A 23798-nucleotide genomic window follows, 5' to 3' on the forward strand; every position below is an offset into this window, starting at 1 on the left:
TTGTTTTATTATCATTTTGTACAAAATGCTGCAGCAACAATCTTGACGAGAAAGTTTGACCATATTACCCCAATACTGGCCACCTTGCACTGGCTCCAGTTTACCTCAGATGTGAAGGTTTTGCTCCATACCTATAAAATACTAAACGGCTAAAGACTCATTTTTACAGTCTTGCATTTGGTTAACCACACCCGTCCTGTTTGCTTGCCTCTCACCCTGCATTCACCCCTCAGCACCCCTTGCGCCAAAGCTACCCCAGTCCAACAGGCGAAGGTAGAAAACGGTGACGACGACGATGACATGGACCTGCTCGGCAGCGATGAAGAAGTGGACGCCGCGGCAGAGCGCCTCAAAGAGAAGCGCCTGGAAGAGTACGCAGCCAAGAATGCCAAAAAGCCAGCGCTCATCGCCAAATCATCCAACTTGTTGGATGTTAAACGCTCTGAGAGGGGTGGGGGTGGGGGCTGCAGTGAGCTACCTGGATCAGCAAATAGACTCTCATTCTGTCTAGCTTTGACTTTGCATAGTATAGAAGTACAATATCCTATGATTTGTCATTATTTTATTATTGTTGCCCACTCGCCATCCATCGCAGCCTGGTCATCCTGAAAAGGGCGTTCCTCCTTCAGGGGCCCCATCTCAAGGTTTTTCTTTTTTCTTTGCCCGGATGAGGGTTCAAACCGGGGGAGGCTGTTGATTTCTATGTGAAATGTGGGTTTGAGAAGCCCTTTGAGACTGTATTGTGATTAAGGGATATATAAATAAACTTGACATGATAGTGCCTGTATGGATTTCTTCAACCACTACCCTTGAAACAGAGACCTTAGTCTATATCCTACTGGATACACAGAGTAGCAACACTTTTGTAGATCAAGAGGTATGTGAAAAGACAGGGGCAGGTTTAGAGCCAGTCAAGTTAAAGCTTACCACTATTATGGGAAAAGATTCCATTATTCAGAGAGTTAGTGGGCTGAGAGTTAGTGGGGTTTCCCTCACAAAGCTTTATCAACTCGCCACCTGCCTATACTAGAGATTTCATCCCACCTCCTACCTGACACCGCCAAAAGGTCAAAACATCTGAACAGAATAGCACAGGAAATACCAGAGCTGATGGATTGTGAGGTCAGACTCCTAGAGGGTGACGATGAACAGTATGCCATCAAGACTGACCCGGGTTGGAGCCTTGTAGGCAGCTCACCACGGGTCACAAAGTCAACAGAAGTGACAGGTCTGTGTCTTCGTATATCTGTCAAGGAACTTCCACCATTAACACTAGCCACTGTCCTCAGAGCCCTCGAATCAGACTTTAACGATAAAACAAAGAACATATAACAAGATGAAACACAGTTCAGGCAATAACTGAATGGAAGAATACACCTGAATACAGATGGGCACTTGGAAATGCCCCTCCCCTTTAATACACGTCCACAACTACCAGAAAATAAACGGCTGGCTCTGGTGAGGCTGAAGCACCTGAAAAGGAAATTTGAGAAAAATCCCAAATTGAAAGATGACTACATTCAATTGGCACAAAAGGATGCCTTCAAAGAGGAAATGCGAACACTGAGGCATGGTAAACTGCCATGTAGCCATCAATTGTTCCAGCATGATGTGAACTGCGTGGTGAACTGCATTAAACAAAGCGTATGTGCAGGAGAGCTCGCAGGCTAACAGAAACAAAAAAGATGACACATCTACCTGCTAACCATGTTGATTCCTCACCACCATTCTTCTACTATGGGATGGATTGTTTTGGACCATTACACACTAAGCTAGGTCGTAAAGAGTATAAGAGATATGGTCTCAAATTCCCTGTCTATCCTCGAGGGGAAATTTACGTAGAGATATTTGAAGATCTGATGCGTTACAGCTGTGTTTGGTGTTTGGGAATGGAAGATCAGGACAGTTAGGAGCATCCTAAGCTGGGTCCTCTAACAGAGCGCTGGAAGATTAGATGATGCTTGTTTGTGAACATTCTTAGTTAAATATACATCTATTGATGCACCTATACACATCATCAGTGATGGAACCTGGGGTCATTGGGTGTTTCGGGTATTTCAACATCATACACCCTTACCCAGGCGACCCAGCCGGGATTGATCAAGTCCCGACTTGTGTCTATGTAGCATGTGCTTGATGTGCATGTGCACCCCTCTTGATCCACAGCCATCTAGAGGCCTTCTCAGCTGCCACTGTTGTAGTTTTGATGGCCTTTCTCTGCCGTGCCCCTGTGATGCCAAGCAGGCTGTATGCTTTGCAGAGAGATCGTGCTACAAAGCCTCTACAGCCCACCTCGATTGGCACACACCGGGCACGCCACCCCCGTCTGCGGCACTCCTCCACTAAGTCGGCGTACTTGTCACGCTTCCTCTCATTGGCCTCTTCCATACGCTCCTCCCAGGGGACTGTCAGCTCCAGAAGAACCACCTGCTTTGTTGAATCTGAGAACAGAACTATGTCTGGTCTCAGGGTGGTTTCCACGATGTGCTCTGGGAATCTGAGCTGCTTCCCCAGGTCGGCCTTCATCTGCCAGTCCGTCGCAGTACCATGGAGTCCCACTGCTCCCCTTTGCTGGGGCTTAGGCTTCTCCCCTGCTTGGACGAACGCAATCGCCTGCCTTGCTGGTCGGAGAGGCTTGTCCTGGGTGATGCTGGTGAAGATGGCTTCTGCTGTTGCCTTCAGTACCTGGTCGTGGCGCCAAGTGTAGCGTCCTTCTCCCAGGGCTTTTGTGCAACAGCTGAGGATGTGCTCTAGCGTTCCTCTTCTGAGACACAAGGGACATAATGGTGTGTCAACCTTGCCCCAGCAGAAGAGATTGGATGGGCTGGGTAAGACATCATAGACGGATGCGATCAGGAACTTGATCCGGTAAGGCCCAGCTTGCCAAAGCTTGGACCAGGAGATCTTGCGGTCCACTGCCTGTTCCCATCTCATCCACGCGCCTTGCTGTCGCATCCTCACCATCTGACTAGCGCGCAGTTCCTCCACGCCAGCTCTCACCTCCTCTTGGACCAGTCGGCGTCTGTCTTTGCCCAGGGCCTTGTCGTAGCACGTGGTTGGAACGCTACCAAGCCCTGCTCGTCCAGTTGCCACAGGGCCAACCAGCACGCTGTGACACAAGCGTGACTCAGCCTGCTCGCCTGCTTCCCTTGCCCACTTCCTCCCAGTCCTGACTACGATGCAAGCCTGGGAGACTTTCGGGTCACTGGATTCCCTGTACTGCAGCACCTCTCTTGCACGGGTAACCATAAACTCCTCATTCAGGCTTATGGGGAGCTTCAGCTTGTTGTTCTGCCCGTACAGAGCGATGCTACTCAGGCTTCGTGGCAGGCCCAGCCATCTACGGAGGTAATGGCTGATCCTCCTCTCGAAGCCCTCCTCTGTTGTTATTGGGAACTCGTACACAAGCAGGGGCCACAGAATCCTGGGGAGAACACCGTGCTGGTAAATCCAGGCCTTGAATTTACCAGGCAGACCCGATTTGTCCACTGCTGTCAGCCACGCCTCCACCTCCCGATTTGTGGCCTCGATGGATACAGCGTCCTTCAGTGTGCAATCAAAGGTCTTGCCGAGGCTCTTGATTGGTTTCTCGGTGACTGATGGAATCTGGGTGCCGTCCAGAGAGAAGCGGGACTTGTCTGTCACTTTCCCTCTCTTGAGCACCAGGGACCTTGATTTTGCAGGCTTGAAACACATCCGAACCCAGATAATGATCTTCTCCAAGCCCTGAAGCATCCGTAGGCACCCCGGCACTGACATCGTTGTAACTGTCAGGTCGTCCATAAAGGCTCTGATGGGGGGCTGGCGGACTCCAGACTTGGTGAGTGGACCTCTGCACTCCACTTCGGCTGACTTGACCAGCATGTTCATTGCCAAGGCAAAGAGGATCACTGAAATCGTACATCCAGTGATGATCCCTTTCTCCAGCCGATGCCAAACGGATGGGACTGCCCCAGAGGTGACTCTCAGCTTGAAACTCTTGTAGTAGTCCAAGATGAGGTCCCTGATTTTACCTGGGACATGGTGCCGATCCAGTGCTGTTTCCACCAGCTTATGTGGAATGGATCCATAAGCATTAGTGAGGTCGAGCCACAGCACTGCTAGGTCTCCTTTCCCTTCTCTTGCCTCTCTGATCAACTGCGTGACCACACCTGTATGCTCGAGGCATCCTGGAACCTTTGGGATTCCACACTTCTGTACAGAGGTACTGATGTACTCGTTCTTCAGGAGGAACTCCATCAACCAACGGGATAGGATGGCAAAGAATATCTTCCCCTCAACGCTGAGCAGTGAGATGGTTCTGAACTGCTCGATGTTCTTAGCATTCTCCTCCTTGGGAATCCAGACACCTTCTACAAATCTCCATTGTTGGGCTACCTTTCCCCTCCTCCAGATAACCCTCAGACTCTTCCACAGCCGGTGAAGGAGTCTGAGACACCTCTTGTACACTTTGTCGGGCACTCCACTTGGTCCCGGGGCAGAGCTGGCTCTGGCTGCCTTGACGACCTCCTGAACCTCCTTCCAACTGGGCTCCTTGCTGTTGAAGTCAGTGGTGGGTCCTGAGGGGTCTATCAAAGGTCTATAGGGACATAGGTCTTCCTCCCAAGCAGCATCACTGTAGGTGTTTCGGAGATGGTGGTCGATCTCCTCTTTGGGACAGACAAGGTGGCCGCTTCGTTTCTGCCCAAGCAACTGCTTTGTGACTCCAAATGGGTTTGCGATGAAGGCAGACTGTCTCTTGGCCCTCTCTTTCCCCCGCTGTCTGTGCCATTCTGCCCTTCGAAGAGTATGAAGAGTATGAAGCCATGTCAATTATAAATAGCCACCCATTAACCACTGACAGCATCAATGATCCCAAAGGCCTAGAGCCACTTACCCAAAACCATTTAAAGACGTGGACAAATTTCTTGGTACCCTTACAGCTCATCGAAACAATGCTTCATTCCTCCTGAAAAGTGATGAAATTAAAAGCAATTTTCTCATGTATACCTGCCTTTGGTATGTCAGAGTAAAGCAAAGAAGCTGTGAAAAGAGAAAGATTGTCGCTAAAGAGATAAATTATATTCTAACATGGCATGGACAAATTTGTTGGCACCCTTCCACAAAAGAAGAAGCCAAGATTTTCACTGAAATAACTTGAAACTCACAAAAGTAATTTGCATCCATCATTGTTTGTTCCATATTGAATAGGAATCAGAGTTTTCTTTTGATTTTTGATTCAACAGAATATTTTACATAATAAAACTAATGAAAATGGCATGGGCAAAAATTATGGGACCATTAACCTTATATTTTGTTGCACAACCTTTGGAGGCAATCACTGAAATCAAGCGATTTCTGTAGCTCTCAATGAGACTTCCCTTTTATTTATAGTTTATCACGTGAAGCCACAGCAGTCCACCAGTCCTCTCTCACAAACGTTCACATTTTTAACCCATCGATGGAGGCAGAATTTAAGCATGGGTATGATGCAGTCTGTTACTTTTATGAAGTCTTCTCTGCACACGGGGCTGTTTTTAAAAGAGCCAATAGAGCATGGAGAGGGTGTGGTCCACCTCTCATCCGCTTGCCGTGCATCAATCCCGGAATGCATTCTGGAGAGTGTGCAGTTCGCACGACCCGATGTTCAGCAGAGATCGGTTGACTTTGACAAGCTCGGATTTAAGTAAATCGAAAACACTCCAGTGAACATTAGGCTTGTCCATTGATAGCTGCAAAAGGTTCTTCATTCTGTTGTCGGAGAACATATTTTGCATTCGCTCTACAATTTCCTGGGCAGTTGTGCGTCCTAGGAACTCCAAGCCTACATACTGGGTTTTCACCTGCCACCCCTCCCAAATCTTGACATGCAGGTCCATCTGTTTGGGTTGGAGAGCTTTATTGAGGCTTTCGTCGAACATCATTATGTGACCAGCCTGCCTGGACACCTCTCTGACAACAAGCGATTTGAAGTAGGGCCCAATTCCGAATGTGGAGAGGTACGCACACTTTGTTCCCTGCTGTAAACATAGCTCTAAAAAGCTCGCCCGTGTTAACACACAAGATGTACGAATAATGTGAGTCCATCGTCTTCAGTGCCCATATAACTTCAGCCGATGGAAGATCACTGGATGCAAAAACAATTCTTTCCAAGTGTTTCAGGAAAAATCTAACCAAGCGGTGAAATCTCAATTTAGCAATTTAAACATATTGTGCACAATAGAAACCACATCATATGGGCTATAATATGTCTATACAAATCCATGTGTTCATACTAATCCATTAATCAATGTTTCATTATGGCTCAATAATTTATTGCATCAATATTCTCAGACAATAGAGGATTTCAAAAGTCTTACTGCTTATTCATTACAAACTTAAGGGAAAAAAAGTAGAAATTGTAGTAAAAAAAAGTTTGTGAAGTTTTTTCAGCTTTAATGATGCAATAGTTCGACCATCCCCTCGGAAAATTGTATTTAGAAATACTAAAGCAGTTATTGTAATGAGATCCACTGAGAATAACACAACCTGAATAAAAATAATGATGATAGCTTCATCATCTGTTTAGTTGCACATGACTGGTGACAGGGAGAGTGAATACGAGGACTGGTCAATTTTAAGAAGACATTTTTACACGAAATAATTATTAGCAACAGCATATTGACAATTGTAAATTAATTTGATATAGTTTCTTTATATCTACTAAATATACTGAGATGGTTGGTGCTTTGAATGTTACCTATCTCACACTTGAAGGGCATGTACAGCTTTTGAAATATAGATATGTCTATTTTTCAATTACACTTGCACTTTTTATTCTCATCATCTGCAGTAATACCATTGTTTTATATCTCATCTATGTTCATGAGAGCCTTCATGAACCCATGTATATCTTCATTGCTGCGTTGCTGTCAAATGCCCTGTTTGGAAGCATAGCCCTATATCCTAAACTTCTTGTAGATTTATTGTCAGAGACTCAAACCATTTCTCATTCTGCTTGCCTCTTACAGACTTTTTTATTGTTTGTGTATGCTTGTTCAGAATTCACATTGTTGACAGCGATGGCTTTTGATAGGTATGTATCTATATGCAGACCGCTCCAATATCACAGTCTTGTCAGAACACAAACTGTCAAATTAATGTTGGTTTTGGCTTGGTTTTGGCCTGCGTGTAAGATTGGAGTTGGAGTCATTTTGGCAGGTATGCTTCAACTATGCAAGTTTAAAACAGAAAGAATTGTTTGTGACAATTTTTCACTGGTCAAATCAAGCTGTGGGGATATCACCGTTATACACGTGTATGGACTGGTTGTATTGACAATTAGTACCCTACCATATTTGATATTCATTGTGTTTTCATACACAAGGATACTGATCATTTCCTTGAGAAAGTCAAAGGATTTCAGAAGAGGAGCCCTCCGCACGTGCCTCCCCCATTTGGTTGTTTTCATAAACTTTGGTATCATTATTATTTTTGAAGTCATCTCAACCAGAATATCTTCTGGCATACCACATTTTGTTCGCATTATTGCATCTATACTCTATGTTGTTATTCCACCTGTCTTCAATCCTCTTATTTATGGTTTTAAAATGAAAGAGATTTCTAAACATCTCAAAGCACTGTTGAAGCTGTGACATGACTGAGCGTGATTCACTAAACCCATTATTCTTGTATAAAATGTATGTACAGGGATATACACAGGTATGCTTTGCAAATTTCACTGTTAGACCAGCTCCCACATGAATTTATAAAGTACTTAATGATTTTGCTTAAATTTGTGTTATAAACACTAACAGCACTATGATGATAATATGTAATAATTTAAAAACAACGATGAACTATTCAGTGCTCTTCAGATCTTTGTATTTTAAATCCATAGCTCAATGAGATTCCCTCAGAAGTATGTGACAAGTAAGCAGTCATTTATTTAGAAATATATTTTCAAGTCAAATTAAATCGAAACTTTTTCATTCCAAATAAAATCAAGTCATGTTGTTTAATTAAAACTGATGTTATGACAGCATATAATATAAACGACATACTATTTACTGTAACTTGCAGTTACAAAAATCTATTAAGTTGATTACAGTATGTTGTGAAAGTTAATTTTGTACTGTAAATAACAGTCAATGTTAAAGGACAAAAGAGCTAAAATATCATGTTATAGTGTGTGAGCGTGTCGGGATGTTTGTTTTATTATCATTTTGTACAAAATGCTGCAGCAACAATCTTGACGAGAAAGTTTGACCATATTACCCCAATACTGGCCACCTTGCACTGGCTCCAGTTTACCTCAGATGTGAAGGTTTTGCTCCATACCTATAAAATACTAAACGGCTAAAGACTCATTTTTACAGTCTTGCATTTGGTTAACCACACCCGTCCTGTTTGCTTGCCTCTCACCCTGCATTCACCCCTCAGCACCCCTTGCGCCAAAGCTACCCCAGTCCAACAGGCGAAGGTAGAAAACGGTGACGACGACGATGACATGGACCTGCTCGGCAGCGATGAAGAAGTGGACGCCGCGGCAGAGCGCCTCAAAGAGAAGCGCCTGGAAGAGTACGCAGCCAAGAATGCCAAAAAGCCAGCGCTCATCGCCAAATCATCCAACTTGTTGGATGTTAAACGCTCTGAGAGGGGTGGGGGTGGGGGCTGCAGTGAGCTACCTGGATCAGCAAATAGACTCTCATTCTGTCTAGCTTTGACTTTGCATAGTATAGAAGTACAATATCCTATGATTTGTCATTATTTTATTATTGTTGCCCACTCGCCATCCATCGCAGCCTGGTCATCCTGAAAAGGGCGTTCCTCCTTCAGGGGCCCCATCTCAAGGTTTTTCTTTTTTCTTTGCCCGGATGAGGGTTCAAACCGGGGGAGGCTGTTGATTTCTATGTGAAATGTGGGTTTGAGAAGCCCTTTGAGACTGTATTGTGATTAAGGGATATATAAATAAACTTGACATGATAGTGCCTGTATGGATTTCTTCAACCACTACCCTTGAAACAGAGACCTTAGTCTATATCCTACTGGATACACAGAGTAGCAACACTTTTGTAGATCAAGAGGTATGTGAAAAGACAGGGGCAGGTTTAGAGCCAGTCAAGTTAAAGCTTACCACTATTATGGGAAAAGATTCCATTATTCAGAGAGTTAGTGGGCTGAGAGTTAGTGGGGTTTCCCTCACAAAGCTTTATCAACTCGCCACCTGCCTATACTAGAGATTTCATCCCACCTCCTACCTGACACCGCCAAAAGGTCAAAACATCTGAACAGAATAGCACAGGAAATACCAGAGCTGATGGATTGTGAGGTCAGACTCCTAGAGGGTGACGATGAACAGTATGCCATCAAGACTGACCCGGGTTGGAGCCTTGTAGGCAGCTCACCACGGTTCACAAAGTCAACAGAAGTGACAGGTCTGTGTCTTCGTATATCTGTCAAGGAACTTCCACCATTAACACTAGCCACTGTCCTCAGAGCCCTCGAATCAGACTTTAACGATAAAACAAAGAACATATAACAAGATGAAACACAGTTCAGGCAATAACTGAATGGAAGAATACACCTGAATACAGATGGGCACTTGGAAATGCCCCTCCCCTTTAATACACGTCCACAACTACCAGAAAATAAACGGCTGGCTCTGGTGAGGCTGAAGCACCTGAAAAGGAAATTTGAGAAAAATCCCAAATTGAAAGATGACTACATTCAATTGGCACAAAAGGATGCCTTCAAAGAGGAAATGCGAACACTGAGGCATGGTAAACTGCCATGTAGCCATCAATTGTTCCAGCATGATGTGAACTGCGTGGTGAACTGCATTAAACAAAGCGTATGTGCAGGAGAGCTCGCAGGCTAACAGAAACAAAAAAGATGACACATCTACCTGCTAACCATGTTGATTCCTCACCACCATTCTTCTACTATGGGATGGATTGTTTTGGACCATTACACACTAAGCTAGGTCGTAAAGAGTATAAGAGATATGGTCTCAAATTCCCTGTCTATCCTCGAGGGGAAATTTACGTAGAGATATTTGAAGATCTGATGCGTTACAGCTGTGTTTGGTGTTTGGGAATGGAAGATCAGGACAGTTAGGAGCATCCTAAGCTGGGTCCTCTAACAGAGCGCTGGAAGATTAGATGATGCTTGTTTGTGAACATTCTTAGTTAAATATACATCTATTGATGCACCTATACACATCATCAGTGATGGAACCTGGGGTCATTGGGTGTTTCGGGTATTTCAACATCATACACCCTTACCCAGGCGACCCAGCCGGGATTGATCAAGTCCCGACTTGTGTCTATGTAGCATGTACTTGATGTGCATGTGCACCCCTCTTGATCCACAGCCATCTAGAGGCATTCTCAGCTGCCACTGTTGTAGTTTTGATGGCCTTTCTCTGCCGTGCCCCTGTGATGCCAAGCAGGCTGTATGCTTTGCAGAGAGATCGTGCTACAAAGCCTCTACAGCCCACCTCGATTGGCACACACCGGGCACGCCACCCCCGTCTGCGGCACTCCTCCACTAAGTCGGCGTACTTGTCACGCTTCCTCTCATTGGCCTCTTCCATACGCTCCTCCCAGGGGACTGTCAGCTCCAGAAGAACCACCTGCTTTGTTGAATCTGAGAACAGAACTATGTCTGGTCTCAGGGTGGTTTCCACAATGTGCTCTGGGAATCTGAGCTGCTTCCCCAGGTCGGCCTTCATCTGCCAGTCCGGCGCAGTACCATGGAGTCCCACTGCTCCCCTTTGCTGGGGCTTAGGCTTCTCCCTTGCTTGGACGAACGCAATCGCCTGCCTTGCTGGTCGGAGAGGCTTGTCCTGGGTGATGCTGGTGAAGATGGCTTCTGCTGTTGCCTTCAGTACCTGGTCGTGGCGCCAAGTGTAGCGTCCTTCTCCCAGGGCTTTTGTGCAACAGCTGAGGATGTGCTGTAGCGTTCCTCTTCTGAGACACAAGGGACATAATGGTGTGTCAACCTTGCCCCAGCAGAAGAGATTGGATGGGCTGGGTAAGACATCATAGACGGATGCGATCAGGAACTTCATCCGGTAAGGCCCAGCTTGCCAAAGCTTGGACCAGGAGATCTTGCGGTCCACTGCCTGTTCCCATCTCATCCACGCGCCTTGCTGTCGCATCCTCACCATCTGACTAGCGCGCAGTTCCTCCACGCCAGCTCTCACCTCCTCTTGGACCAGTCGGCGTCTGTCTTTGCCCAGGGCCTTGTCGTAGCACGTGGTTGGAACGCTACCAAGCCCTGCTCGTCCAGTTGCCACAGGGCCAACCAGCACGCTGTGACACAAGTGTGACTCAGCCTGCTCGCCTGCTTCCCTTGCCCACTTCCTCCCAGTCCTGACTACGATGCAAGCCTGGGAGACTTTCGGGTCACTGGATTCCCTGTACTGCAGCACCTCTCTTGCACGGGTAACCATAAACTCCTCATTCAGGCTGCTTATGGGGAGCTTCAGCTTGTTGTTCTGCCCGTACAGAGCGATGCTACTCAGGCTTCGTGGCAGGCCCAGCCATCTACGGAGGTAATGGCTGATCCTCCTCTCGAAGCCCTCCTCTGTTGTTATTGGGAACTCGTACACAAGCAGGGGCCACAGAATCCTGGGGAGAACACCGTGCTGGTAAATCCAGGCCTTGAATTTACCAGGCAGACCCGATTTGTCCACTGCTGTCAGCCACGCCTCCACCTCCCGATTTGTGGCCTCGATGGATACAGCGTCCTTCAGTGTGCAATCAAAGGTCTTGCCGAGGCACTTGATTGGTTTCTCGGTGACTGATGGAATCTGGGTGCCGTCCAGAGAGAAGCGGGACTTGTCTGTCACTTTCCCTCTCTTGAGCACCAGGGACCTTGATTTTGCAGGCTTGAAACACATCCGAGCCCAGATAATGATCTTCTCCAAGCCCTGAAGCATCCGTAGGCACACCGGCACTGACATCGTCGTAACTGTCAGGTCGTCCATAAAGGCTCTGATGGGGGGCTGGCGGACTCCAGACTTGGTGAGTGGACCTCTGCACTCCACTTCGGCTGACTTGACCAGCATGTTCATTGCCAAGGCAAAGAGGATCACTGAAATCGTACATCCAGTGATGATCCCTTTCTCCAGCCGATGCCAAACGGATGGGACTGCCCCAGAGGTGACTCTCAGCTTGAAACTCTTGTAGTAGTCCAAGATGAGGTCCCTGATTTTACCTGGGACATGGTGCCGATCCAGTGCTGTTTCCACCAGCTTATGTGGAATGGATCCATAAGCATTAGTGAGGTCGAGCCACAGCACTGCTAGGTCTCCTTTCCCTTCTCTTGCCTCTCTGATCAACTGCGTGACCACACCTGTATGCTCGAGGCATCCTGGAACCTTTGGGATTCCACCATTCTGTACAGAGGTATCGATGTACTCGTTCTTCAGGAGGAACTCCATCAACCAACGGGATAGGATGGCAAAGAATATCTTCCCCTCAACGCTGAGCAGTGAGATGGTTCTGAACTGCTCGATGTTCTTTGCATTCTCCTCCTTGGGAATCCAGACACCTTCTACAAATCTCCATTGTTGGGCTACCTTTCCCCTCCTCCAGATAACCCTCAGACTCTTCCACAGCCGGTGAAGGAGTCTGAGACACCTCTTGTACACTTTGTCGGGCACTCCACTTGGTCCCGGGGCAGAGCTGGCTCTGGCTGCCTTGACGACCTCCTGAACCTCCTTCCAACTGGGCTCCTTGCTGTTGAAGTCAGTGGTGGGTCCTGGGGGGTCTATCAAAGGTCTATAGGGACATAGGTCTTCCTCCCAAGCAGCATCACTGTAGGTGTTTCGGAGATGGTGGTCGATCTCCTCTTTGGGACAGACAAGGTGGCCGCTTCGTTTCTGCCCAAGCAACTGCTTTGTGACTCCAAATGGGTTTGCGATGAAGGCAGACTGTCTCTTGGCCCTCTCTTTCCCCCGCTGTCTGTGCCATTCTGCCCTTCGAAGAGTATGAAGAGTATGAAGCCATGTCAATTATAAATAGCCACCCATTAACCACTGACAGCATCAATGATCCCAAAGGCCTAGAGCCACTTACCCAAAACCATTTAAAGACGTGGACAAATTTCTTGGTACCCTTACAGCTCATCGAAACAATGCTTCATTCCTCCTGAAAAGTGATGAAATTAAAAGCAATTTTCTCATGTATACCTGCCTTTGGTATGTCAGAGTAAAGCAAAGAAGCTGTGAAAAGAGAAAGATTGTCGCTAAAGAGATAAATTATATTCTAACATGGCATGGACAAATTTGTTGGCACCCTTCCACAAAAGAAGAAGCCAAGATTTTCACTGAAATAACTTGAAACTCACAAAAGTAATTTGCATCCATCATTGTTTGTTCCATATTGAATAGGAATCAGAGTTTGCTTTTGATTTTTGATTCAACAGAATATTTTACATAATAAAACTAATGAAAATGGCATGGGCAAAAATGATGGGACCATTAACCTTATATTTTGTTGCACAACCTTTAGAGGCAATCACTGCAATCAAGCGATTTCTGTAGCTCTCAATGAGACTTCCTATTATTTATAGTTTATCACGTGAAGCCACAGCAGTCCACCAGTCCTCTCTCACAAACGTTCACATTTTTAACCCATCGATGGAGGCAGAATTTAAGCATGGGTATGATGCAGTCTGTTACTTTTATGAAGTCTTCTCTGCACACGGGGCTGTTTTTAAAAGAGCCAATAGAGCATGGAGAGGGTGTGGTCCACCTCTCATCAGCTTGCCGTGCATCAATCCCGGAATGCATTCTGGAGAGTGTGCAGTTCGCACGACCCGATGTTCAGCAGAGATCGGTTGACTTTGACAAGCTCGGATTTAGGTAAATCGAAAACACTCCAGTGAACATTAGGCTTGTCCATTGATAGCTGCAAAAGGTTCTTCATTCTGTTGTCGGAGAACATATTTTGCATTCGCTCTACAATTTCCTGGGCAGTTGTGCGTCCTAGGAACTCCAAGCCTACATACTGGGTTTTCACCTGCCACCCCTCCCAAATCTTGACATGCAGGTCCATCTGTTTGGGTTGGAGAGCTTTATTGAGGCTTTCGTCGAACATCATTATGTGACCAGCCTGCCTGGACACCTCTCTGACAACAAGCGATTTGAAGTAGGGCCCAATTCCGAATGTGGAGAGGTACGCACACTTTGTTCCCTGCTGTAAACATAGCTCTAAAAAGCTCGCCCGTGTTAACACACAAGATGTACGAATAATGTGAGTCCATCGTCTTCAGTGCCCATATAACTTCAGCCGATGGAAGATCACTGGATGCAAAAACAATTCTTTCCAAGTGTTTCAGGAAAAATCTAACCAAGCGGTGAAATCTCAATTTAGCAATTTAAACATATTGTGCACAATAGAAACCACATCATATGGGCTATAATATGTCTATACAAATCCATGTGTTCATACTAATCCATTAATCAATGTTTCATTATGGCTCAATAATTTATTGCATCAATATTCTCAGACAATAGAGGATTTCAAAAGTCTTACTGCTTATTCATTACAAACTTAAGGGAAAAAAAGTAGAAATTGTAGTAAAAAAAAGTTTGTGAAGTTTTTTCAGCTTTAATGATGCAATAGTTCGACCATCCCCTCGGAAAATTGTATTTAGAAATACTAAAGCAGTTATTGTAATGAGATCCACTGAGAATAACACAACCTGAATAAAAATAATGATGATAGCTTCATCATCTGTTTAGTTGCACATGACTGGTGACAGGGAGAGTGAATACGAGGACTGGTCAATTTTAAGAAGACATTTTTACACGAAATAATTATTAGCGACAGCATATTGACAATTGTAAATTAATTTGATATAGTTTCTTTATATCTACTAAATATACTGAGATGGTTGGTGCTTTGAATGTTACCTATCTCACACTTGAAGGGCATGTACAGCTTTTGAAATATAGATATGTCTATTTTTCAATTACACTTGCACTTTTTATTCTCATCATCTGCAGTAATACCATTGTTTTATATCTCATCTATGTTCATGAGAGCCTTCATGAACCCATGTATATCTTCATTGCTGCGTTGCTGTCAAATGCCCTGTTTGGAAGCATAGCCCTATATCCTAAACTTCTTGTAGATTTATTGTCAGAGACTCAAACCATTTCTCATTCTGCTTGCCTCTTACAGACTTTTTTATTGTTTGTGTATGCTTGTTCAGAATTCACATTGTTGACAGCGATGGCTTTTGATAGGTATGTATCTATATGCAGACCGCTCCAATATCACAGTCTTGTCAGAACACAAACTGTCAAATTAATGTTGGTTTTGGCTTGGTTTTGGCCTGCGTGTAAGGTTGGAGTTGCAGTCATTTTGGCAAGTATGCTTCAACTATGCAGGTTTAAAACAGAAAGAATTGTTTGTGACAATTTTTCACTGGTCAAATCAAGCTGTGGGGATATCACCGTTATGCATGTGTATGGACTGATTGCATTGACAATTAGTACCCTGCCATATTTGATATTCATTGTGTTTTCATACACAAGGATACTGATCATTTCCTTGAGAAAGTCAAAGGATTTCAGAAGAGGAGCCCTCCGCACGTGCCTCCCCCATTTGGTTGTTTTCATAAACTTTGGTATCATTATTATTTTTGAAGTCATCTCCACCAGAATATCTTCTGGCATACCACATATTGTTCGCATTATTGCATCTATACTCTATGTTGTTATTCCACCTGTCTTCAATCCTCTTATTTATGGTTTTAAAATGAGAGAGATTTCTAAACATCTCAAAGCACTGTTGAAGCTGTGACATGACTGAGCGTGATTCACTAAACCCATTATTCTTGTATAAAATGTATGTTAAGGGATATACACAGGTATGCTTTGCAAATTTCACTGTTAGACCAGCTCCCACATGAATTTATAAAGTACTTAATGATTTTGCTTAAATTTGTGTTATAAACACTAACAGCATGATGATGATAATATGTAATAATTTAAAAACAACGATGAACAATTCAGTGCCCTTCAGATCTTTGTATTTTAAATCCATAGCTCAATGAGATTCCCTCAGAAGTATGTGACAAGTAAGCAGTCATTTATTTAGAAATATATTTTCAAGTCAAATTAAATCAAAACTTTTTCATTCCAAATAAAATCAAGTCATGTTGTTAAATTAAAACTGATGTTATGACAGCATATAATATAAACAACATACTATTTACTGTAACTTGCAATTACAAAAATCTATCAAGTTGATTATATTATGTTGTGAAAGTTAATTTTGTACTGTAAATAACAGTCACAATGTTAAAAGGACAAAAGAGCTAAAATATCATGTTATAGTGTGTGAGCGTGTCGGGATGTTTGTTTTATTATCATTTTGTACAAAAGGCTGCAGCAACAATCTTGACGAGAAAGTTTGACCATATTACCCCAAAACTGGCCACCTTGCACTGGCTCCAGTTTACCTCAGATGTGAATGTTTTGCTCCATACCTATAAAATACTAAACGGCTAAAGACTCATTTGTACAGTCTTGCATTTGGATAACCACACCCGTCCTGTTTGCTTGCCTCTCACCCTGCATTCACCCCTCAGCACCCCTTGTGCCCCTCCCACGCTCTGAGAGTGGTGGGGGTGGGGGCTGCTGTGAGCTACCTGGATCAGCAAATAGACTCTCATTCTGTCTAGCTTTGACTTTGCATAGTATAGAAGTACAATACCCTATGATTTGTCATATTATTTTATTATTGTTGCCCACTCGCCATCCAATGCAGCTTGGTCATCCTGAAAAGGGCGTTCCTCCTTCGGGGGCCCCATCTCAAGGTTTCTTTCTTTTTTCTTTGCCCGGATGAGGGTTCAGACCAGGGGAGGCTGTTGATTTCTATGTGAAATGTGGGTTTGTGAAGGAAGCCCTTTGAGACAGTATTGTGATTAAGGGCTATATAAATAAACTTGACATGATAGTGCCTGTATGGATTTCTTCAACCACTACCCTTGAAACAGAGACCTTAGTCTATATCCTACTGGATACACAGAGTAGCAACACTTTTGTAGATCAAGAGGTATGTGAAAAGACGGGGGCAGGTTTAGAGCCAGTCAAGTTAAAGTTTACCACTATTATGGGAAAAGATTCCATTATTCAGAGAGTTAGTGGGCTGAGAGTTAGTGGGGTTTTCCTCACAAAGCTTTATCAACTCGCCACCCGCCTATACTAGAGATTTCATCCCACTTCCTACCTGACACCGCCAAAAGGTCAAAACATCTGAACAGAATAGCACAGGAAATACCAGAGGTGATGGATTGTGAGGTCAGACTCCTAGAGGCTGAAGATGAACCGTATGCCATCAAGACTGACCTGGGTTGGAGCCTTGTAGGCAGCTCACCACGGGTCACAAAGTCAACAGAAGTGACAGGTCTGTGTCATTGTGTATCTGTCAAGGAACTTCCACCATTAACACTAGCCACTGTCCTCAGAGCCCTCGAATCAGACTTTAATGATACAAAGAACATATAACAAGATGAAACACAGTTCATGCAATAACTGAATGGAAGAATACACCTGAATACAGATGGGCACTTGGAAATGCCCCTCCCCTTTAAGACACGTCCACAACTACCAGAAAATAAACGGCTGGCTCTGGTGAGGCTGAAGCACCTGAAAAGGAAATATCAGAAAAATCCCAAATTGAAAGATGACTACATTCAATTTGCACAAAAGGATGCCTTCAAAGAGGAAATGCGAACACTGAGTCATGGTAAACTGCCATGAAGCCATCAATTGTTCCAGCATGATGTGAACTGCGTGGTGAACTGCATTAATCAAAGCGTATGTGCAGGAGAGCTCGCAGGCTAACAGAAAGATGACACATCTACCTGCTAACCATGTTGATTCCTCACCACCATTCCCATTCTTCTACTATGGGATGGATTGTTTTGGACCATTACACACTAAGCTAGGTCGTAAAGAGTATAAGAGATATGGTCTCAAATTCCCTGTCTATCCTCGAGGGGCAATTCACGTAGAGATATTTGAAGATCTGATGCGTTACAGCTGTCCGTGGAGCCGTAAGACAAATCAGATCGGATCAAGAGACACATTTTGTTGGGGCAAAATATGAACAGACAAAGACTTTAAAAGAAGTGGACAAAGACAGATCCACCGCTTACATGGCCTCAAAACAATGTTACTTCACTACGAATGTGCCTGACGCCAGTCACATGGGAGGTGTTTGGGAATGGCAGATCAGGACAGTTAGGAGCATCCTAAGCTGGGTCCTCTCACAGAGCGCTGGAAGATTAGATGATGCTTGTTTGTGAACATTCTTCTATGAAGCCATGTTAATTATAAATAGCCACCCATTAACCACTGACAGCATCAATGATCCCAAAGGCCTAGAGCCACTTACCCAAAACCATTTAAAGACGTGGACAAATTTCTTGGTACCCTTACAGCTCATCGACACAATGCTTCAATCCTCCTGAAATGTGATGAAATTAAAAGCAATTTTCTCATGTATACCTGCCTTTGGTATGTCAGAGTAAAGCAAAGAAACTGCACTTCAAACAAAGATTATCACTAAAGAGATCAATTATATTCTAACATGGCCTGGACATATTCGTTGGTACCCTTCCACAAAAGAAAAACCCAAAATTTTCACTGGAATAACTTGAAACTCACAAAAGTAATTGGCATCCATCATTGTTTGTTCCATATTGAATAGGAATCAGAGTTTGCTTTTGATTTTTGATTAAACAGAATATTTTACATAATAGAACAAATGAAAATGGCATGGGCAAAAATGATGGGACCATTAACCTAATATTTTGTTGCACAACCTTTAGAGGCAATCACTGCAATCAAGCGATTTCTGTAGCTCTCAATGAGACTTCCTATTATTTATAGTTTATCACGTGAAGCCACAGCAGTCCACCAGTCCTCTCTCACAAACGTTCACATTTTTAACCCATCAATGGAGGCAGAATTTAAGCATGGGTATGATGCAGTCTGTTACTTTTATGAAGTCTTCTCTGCGCACGGGGCTGTTTTTAAAAGAGCCCATAGAGCATGGAGAGGGTGTGGTCCACCTCTCATCCGCTTGCCCTGCATCAATCCCGGAATGCATTCTGGAGAGTGTGCAGTTCGCACGACCCGATGTTCAGCAGATATCGGTTGACTTTGACAAGCTCGGATTTAAGTGAATTGAAAACACTCAAATTAACATTAGGCTTGTCCATTGATAGCTGCACAAGGTTCTTCATTCTGTTTTCGGAGAACATATTTTGCATTCGCTCTACAATTTCCTGGGCAGTTGTGTGTCCGAGGAACTCCAAGCCCATATACTGGGTTTTCACCTGCCACCCCTCCCTAATCTGGACGTGCAGTTCCATCTGTTTGGGTTGGAGAGCTTAATTGAGGCTTTCGTCGAACATCATTATGTGACCAGCCTGCCTGGACACCTCTCTGACAACAAGCGATTTGAAGTAGGGCCCAATTCCGAATGTGGAGAGGTACGCACACTTTGTTCCCTGCTGTAAACATAGCTCTAAAAAGCTCGCCCGTGTTAACACACAAGATGTACGAATAATGTGATTCCATCGTCTTCAGTGCCCATATAACTTCAGCCGATGGAAGATCACTGGATGCAAAAACAATTCTTTCCAAGTGTTTCAAGAAAAATCTAACCAAGCAGTGAAATCTCAATTTAGCAATTTAAACATATTGTGCTCAATAGAAACCACATCATATGGGCTATAATATGTCTATACAAATCCATGTGTTCATACAATTCCATTAATCAATGTTTCATCATGGCTCAATAATTTATTGCATCAATATTCTGAGAAAATTGAGGATTTCAAAATTCTTACTGCTTATTCTATACAAACTTAAGGGGAAAAAACTGTAGAAATTGTAGTGAAAAAAAAAAGTTTGTGAATTTGTTTCAGCTTTAATGATGCAATAGTTCGACCATCCCCTCGGAAAAATGTATTTAGAAATACTAAAGCAGTTATTGTAATGAGATCCACTGAGAATAACACAACCTGAATAAAAATAATGATGATAGCTTCATCATCTGTTTAGTTGCACATGACTGGTGACAGGGAGAGTGAATACGAGGACTGGTCAATTTTAAGAAGACATTTTTGCATGAAATGATTTTTAGCAACAGCATATTGACAATTGTAAATTAATTTGATATAGTTTCTTTATATCTACTAAATATACTGAGATGGTTGGTGCTTTGAATGTTACTTATCTCACACTTGAAGGGCATGTACAGCTTTTGAAATATAGATATGTCTATTTTTCAATTACACTTGCACTTTTTATTCTCATCATCTGCAGTAATACCATTGTTTTATATCTCATCTATGTTCATGAGAGCCTTCATGAACCCATGTATATCTTCATTGCTGCGTTGCTGTCAAATGCCCTGTTTGGAAGCATAGCCCTATATCCTAAACTTCTTGTAGATTTATTGTCAGAGACTCAAACCATTTCTCATTCTGCTTGCCTCTTACAGACTTTTTTATTGTTTGTGTATGCTTGTTCAGAATTCACATTGTTGACAGCGATGGCTTTTGATAGGTATGTATCTATATGCAGACCGCTCCAATATCACAGTCTTGTCAGAACACAAACTGTCAAATTAATGTTGGTTTTGGCTTGGTTTTGGCCTGCGTGTAAGATTGGAGTTGCAGTCATTTTGGCCAGTATGCTTCAACTATGCAGGTTTAAAACAGAAAGAATTGTTTGTGACAATTTTTCACTGGTCAAATCAAGCTGTGGGGATATCACCGTTATACATGTGTATGGACTGGTTGTATTGACAATTAGTACCCTACCATATTTGATATTCATTGTGTTTTCATACACAAGGATACTGATCATTTCCTTGAGAAAGTCAAAGGATTTCAGAAGAGGAGCCCTCCGCACGTGCCTCCCCCATTTGGTTGTTTTCATAAACTTTGGTATTATTATTATTTTTGAAGTCATCTCCACCAGAATATCTTCTGGCATACCACATTTTGTTCGCATTATTGCATCTATACTCTATGTTGTTATTCCACCTGTCTTCAATCCTCTTATTTATGGTTTTAAAATGAAAGAGATTTCTAAACATCTCAAAGCACTGTTGAAGCTGTGACGTGACTGAGCGTGATTCACTAAACCCATTATTCTTGTATAAAATGTATGTTAAGGGATATACACAGGTATGCTTTGCAAATTTCACTGTTAGACCAGCTCCCACATGAATTTATAAAGTACTCAATGATTTTGCTTAAATTTGTGTTATAAACACTAACAGCATGATGATGATAATATGTAATAATTTAAAAACAACGATGAACAATTCAGTGCCCTTCAGATCTTTGTATTTTAAATCCATAGCTCAATGAGATTCCCTCAGAAGTATGTGACAAGTAAGCAGTCATTTATTTAGAAATATATTTTCAAGTCAAATTAAATCAAAACTTTTTCATTCCAAATAAAATCAAGTCATGTTGTTAAATTAAAACTGATGTTATGACAGCATATAATATAAACAACATACTATTTACTGTAACTTGCAATTACAAAAATCTATCAAGTTGATTATATTATGTTGTGAAAGTTAATTTTGTACTGTAAATAACAGTCACAATGTTAAAAGGACAAAAGAGCTAAAATATCATGTTATAGTGTGTGAGCGTGTCGGGATGTTTGTTTTATTATCATTTTGTACAAAAGGCTGCAGCAACAATCTTGACGAGAAAGTTTGACCATATTACCCCAAAACTGGCCACCTTGCACTGGCTCCAGTTTACCTCAGATGTGAATGTTTTGCTCCATACCTATAAAATACTAAACGGCTAAAGATTCATTTTTACAGTCTTGCATTTGGATAACCACACCCGTCCTGTTTGCTTGCCTCTCACCCTGCATTCACCCCTCAGCACCCCTTGTGCCCCTCCCACGCTCTGAGAGGGGTGGGGGTGGGGGCTGCTGTGAGCTACCTGGATCAGCAAATAGACTCTCATTCTGTCTAGCTTTGACTTTGCATAGTATAGAAGTACAATATCCTATGATTTGTCATTATTTTATTATTGTTGCCCACTCGCCATCCATTGCAGCCTGGTCATCCTGAAAAGGGCGTTCCTCCTTCAGGGGCCCCATCTCAAGGTTTCTTTCTTTTTTCTTTGCCCGGATGAGGGTTCAGACCAGGGGAGGCTGTTGATTTCTATGTGAAATGTGGGTTTGTGAAGCCCTTTGAGACTGTATCGTGATTAAGGGATATATAAATAAACTTGACATGATAGTGCCTGTATGGATTTCTTCAACCACTACCCTTGAAACAGAGACCTTAGTCTATATCCTACTGGATACACAGAGTAGCAACACTTTTGTAGATCAAGAGGTATGTGAAAAGACGGGGGCAGGTTTAGAGCCAGTCAAGTTAAAGTTTACCACTATTATGGGAAAAGATTCCATTATTCAGAGAGTTAGTGGGCTGAGAGTTAGTGGGGTTTTCCTCACAAAGCTTTATCAACTCGCCACCCGCCTATACTAGAGATTTCATCCCACTTCCTACCTGACACCGCCAAAAGGTCAAAACATCTGAACAGAATAGCACAGGAAATACCAGAGCTGATGGATTGTGAGGTCAGACTCCTAGAGGCTGAAGATGAACCGTATGCCATCAAGACTGACCTGGGTTGGAGCCTTGTAGGCAGCTCACCACGGGTCACAAAGTCAACAGAAGTGACAGGTCTGTGTCATTGTGTATCTGTCAAGGAACTTCCACCATTAACACTAGCCACTGTCCTCAGAGCCCTCGAATCAGACTTTAATGATACAAAGAACATATAACAAGATGAAACACAGTTCATGCAATAACTGAATGGAAGAATACACCTGAATACAGATGGGCACTTGGAAATGCCCCTCCCCTTTAAGACACGTCCACAACTACCAGAAAATAAACGGCTGGCTCTGGTGAGGCTGAAGCACCTGAAAAGGAAATATCAGAAAAATCCCAAATTGAAAGATGACTACATTCAATTTGCACAAAAGGATGCCTTCAAAGAGGAAATGCGAACACTGAGTCATGGTAAACTGCCATGAAGCCATCAATTGTTCCAGCATGATGTGAACTGCGAGGTGAACTGCATAAAACAAAGCGTATGTGCAGGAGAGCTCGCAGGCTAACAGAAACAAAAAAGATGACACATCTACCTGCTAATCATGTTGATTCCTCACCACCATTCTTCTACTATGGGATGGATTGTTTTGGACCATTACACACTAAGCTAGGTCGTAAAGAGTATCAGAGATATGGTCTCAAATTCCCTGTGTATTCTTGAGGGGCAATTCACGTAGAGATATTTGAAGATCTGATGCGTTACAGCTGTCCGTGGAGCCGTAAGACAAATTACATCGGATCAAGAGACACATTTTGTTGGGGCAAAATATGAACTGACAAAGACTTTAAAAGAAGTGGACAAAGACAGATCGACCACTTACATGGCCTCAAAACAATGTGACTTCACTACGAATGTGCCTGACGCCAGTCACATGGGAGGTGTTTGGGAATGGAAGATCAGGACAGTTAGGAGCATCCTAAGCTGGGTCCTCTCACAGAGCGCTGGAATATTAGATGATGCTTGTTTGTGAACATTCTTCTATGAAGCCATGTTAATTATAAATAGCCACCCATTAACCACTGACAGCATCAATGATCCCAAAGGCCTAGAGCCACTTACCCAAAACCATTTAAAGACGTGGACAAATTTCTTGGTACCCTTACAGCTCATCGACACAATGCTTCAATCCTCCTGAA

The 23798-nt window shown here is 43.4% G+C and overlaps 4 protein-coding genes across 4 annotated transcripts in view; 3 read left to right on the forward strand and 1 right to left on the reverse strand.

Moving 5' to 3' along the window:
• The window catches only part of LOC307231586 (Fanconi anemia group A protein homolog), a gene marked incomplete at both ends in the record, with an annotated part of 76119 nt that overhangs the window by 34768 nt on the left and 17553 nt on the right, over window positions 1-23798 (reverse strand). The window lies entirely within an intron of this gene.
• LOC307231559 (olfactory receptor 6N2-like) lies at window positions 6696-7613 on the forward strand (the record flags this gene model as incomplete). The annotated part of the gene is made up of 1 exon (XM_080002324.1): window positions 6696-7613. The coding sequence occupies one exon, from the start codon at window positions 6696-6698 to the stop codon at window positions 7611-7613; it is 918 nt and encodes a 305-aa protein (XP_079858450.1).
• On the forward strand, window positions 14865-15782 carry LOC307231560 (olfactory receptor 11A1-like; the record flags this gene model as incomplete). The annotated part of the gene is made up of 1 exon (XM_080002325.1): window positions 14865-15782. The coding sequence occupies one exon, from the start codon at window positions 14865-14867 to the stop codon at window positions 15780-15782; it is 918 nt and encodes a 305-aa protein (XP_079858451.1).
• On the forward strand, window positions 20208-21125 carry LOC307231561 (olfactory receptor 6N2-like; the record flags this gene model as incomplete). Its single annotated transcript, XM_080002326.1, has 1 exon — window positions 20208-21125. One exon carries the CDS (start codon window positions 20208-20210, stop codon window positions 21123-21125), a length of 918 nt encoding a protein of 305 aa, XP_079858452.1.

Source organism: Zeus faber (assembly GCF_960531495.2).
Source record: "Zeus faber genome assembly, chromosome: 6".
In the NCBI taxonomy this organism is placed as follows: domain Eukaryota; kingdom Metazoa; phylum Chordata; class Actinopteri; order Zeiformes; family Zeidae; genus Zeus; species Zeus faber.